At 53.0% G+C, this 2,278-nt stretch overlaps 1 protein-coding gene across 1 annotated transcript; it reads right to left on the bottom strand.

Moving 5' to 3' along the window:
- Window positions 1–73: 73 nt before the first annotated feature.
- On the bottom strand, window positions 74–754 carry VDBG_06947 (conserved hypothetical protein; the record flags this gene model as incomplete). Its single annotated transcript, XM_003003339.1, has 1 exon — window positions 74–754. One exon carries the CDS (start codon window positions 752–754, stop codon window positions 74–76), a length of 681 nt encoding a protein of 226 aa, XP_003003385.1.
- Window positions 755–2,278: the final 1,524 nt, after the last annotated feature.

Genomic DNA, 2,278 nt, shown 5'->3' with positions numbered 1-2,278 from the left:
TACGAAACCTGATCCAAGAAGACAAAGAACTGTTTACGTTCTCGAAAGATGTTCAAACTCTCTGACCGCTTATCTACGCTCCGCCTCCTCTCTTAACTTGTCCTCTTCGGCAAGCAGCTCCTTCCTGACAGCCATCAGCGCAGTCCCTTAGAAGGTTCTTCCCCCAATTCTTGCGGTCGGACGACGCGGCCTTTTCTGCACTGAGGCCAATGCCCCAGATGCGGTCCGTCGGACTCGCCTCGACGAGATCCCTGCCAGCCGTTGCGAGTAGCCGCTCACGAAGCTGTTCTGACTCGACTGACTCGGAGCCTTGCGAGAACTTGAGCCGGTTCCCCTCCGTGACGATGCGCATCTTGTTCTCATTCCAGACCGCCTCGTCGAAGTCAGCTACCCGGTGGCCCAGGGCGCGGACCTCGCTCGCGTTCGTCGCCTCCAGAATACTGGTGGCAGCGGATGTGTCAAAGAGGAGGGCCTTGTGGTACATCATGTAATGCTCGGCTGACGGGAAGACAACGGAGGGGTCTGACGGGTTCGAGAAGGGACTGGGGCACCATTGAGAAAGGAATCCGGCCTCTGGATCGTCAGGCTTGAAGAAGAACACAGGCTCAGGCAGTGGTGGACCGGTTGATTGCGCCGTCGCGGCTGGTGCGGGCGTTTGAGCGGCCGTGATGTGTGACGGCTTTGAGCGTTTGACTCCGGCCTGCGTGGAGCTGGTTTTGGGTGGCATGGCGGCCGAACGTGCGCGAGCGGACATGATGAGAGTGGAGGAGTAACTGAGAGGGAAATGATGGAGTGAATAGAGGGGTATAGATTTGATATCTACGATTATGAAATGGCCTGTCTAGGATGATGATAATGCGAAGTGGTAAAAGTGCAAAGCGAAGTCTCGCTGCTTGGGAGAGACAGCCGAGCCCCTCATATATCGCCCCTTACTGCATCGCAACATATTCCCCGCCCGATGAAAGTAGACTCCCGACGAGCAGAGGAGCAGAGGGTATTCGCCGAGGGCATCGTCAGCCAGAGAACGCACAGCATGACGGCATGCATGTGGATGACTGCATCGAGATATTGTATGTCTGCAGATGACGCATAGACGCTTGACTGTTTCGAGCTGATCGGATACTGGGAGGGCCAATTCCCCGGCCACTCAGGCACTAGTTGAAGATCAAAAGATACCAACATCAGAGGGCGCTGCGGTTCTCACATGCATTCAACCCGCAACAGCCCATCTTTGTCGAATGGTAATCGCAGATTCCCATCATTGCAGGCCTCAAATCCAGGTTAACAAGCTGCATGTGCCCACAACTTCATCTTTGGAAATGCCTCTGGTCATGAGGTGCTAGATGACCACTCTTTGACCGAGCTGTTTCCAGAGCCATAAGGGACGGGCCGCCCTCTTCAGGTCCGGTATCATTTCGCACTCGAAAGAGGGGCTTTGGCCGATGTGCAGTATCCTCAAAAGCATTATATACTACAAATAGTTATTACGGTCGGCCCAAAAGGGGCTTGGTGGCAGCCCTCACACGGCCGGACGTGCCTCACGGCAGCTATTGAATTAAGCTAAAATGATACGTATTGAATCAACGTCGTTGATCCAACTGGGCTGCATTCATTGAGATATGGTATAAGCCCCAGGCCTATACAAAGTCAACGGGCGTAACTCTTAACACTGATACGTTACTCCATGGCACACAGAACATCAGCGGAGATCGATGAGCATTGATGCATGAGTTCCAAGGTGTCAGAGGTCATTATAATCCATAGCTCAGAGGACAGACAGATTCCAGCCGAGGATGGCAAATCACGCGGGACGCACAATCAAGCTGTCTTGCAGGAAGCTTGTATTCGGGTTGAGAAGAAGGCCTCTTTTTCTACATGACAACTACCGACTGAAAATGTAAGGAGTCTATCGACAGTTATCTATGTCTGGTGGTTCGCTGCTTTCTTTACAGGTGATTATGAGGCTGCTGCACCCCGACCGATCCGATCATCTTGGCTCTCAGTTTTCGTCAGTAGCAAGAACGCTCGCTGCGTTTGCGGAGATGGACCTGAACAACTTGCCAGGACGCCGTGCGCATGATAAAGTCTCTACTTGCTTATGAGAACCATACCGCAGGCTGGTCTCTGTTCCTGTCCGCGCGCATCTACATCGGGCCGACCTCCAACTCGCTCTTTGTGAACGATCAACCTGATGGTGCGTCGTTCCGTACAAGTCATGTACTTGCACAAGTCTGTCAACTACATGTTTGACTTCGCATCCCCGCATACTAGACTTCTC

This window comes from Verticillium alfalfae, genomic scaffold (genome assembly GCF_000150825.1).
Source record: "Verticillium alfalfae VaMs.102 supercont1.8 genomic scaffold, whole genome shotgun sequence".
Lineage (NCBI taxonomy): Eukaryota > Fungi > Ascomycota > Sordariomycetes > Glomerellales > Plectosphaerellaceae > Verticillium > Verticillium alfalfae.
The sequence above is the reverse complement of the archived record's forward strand: the minus strand, read 5'-3'. Positions and strand labels throughout refer to the sequence as shown.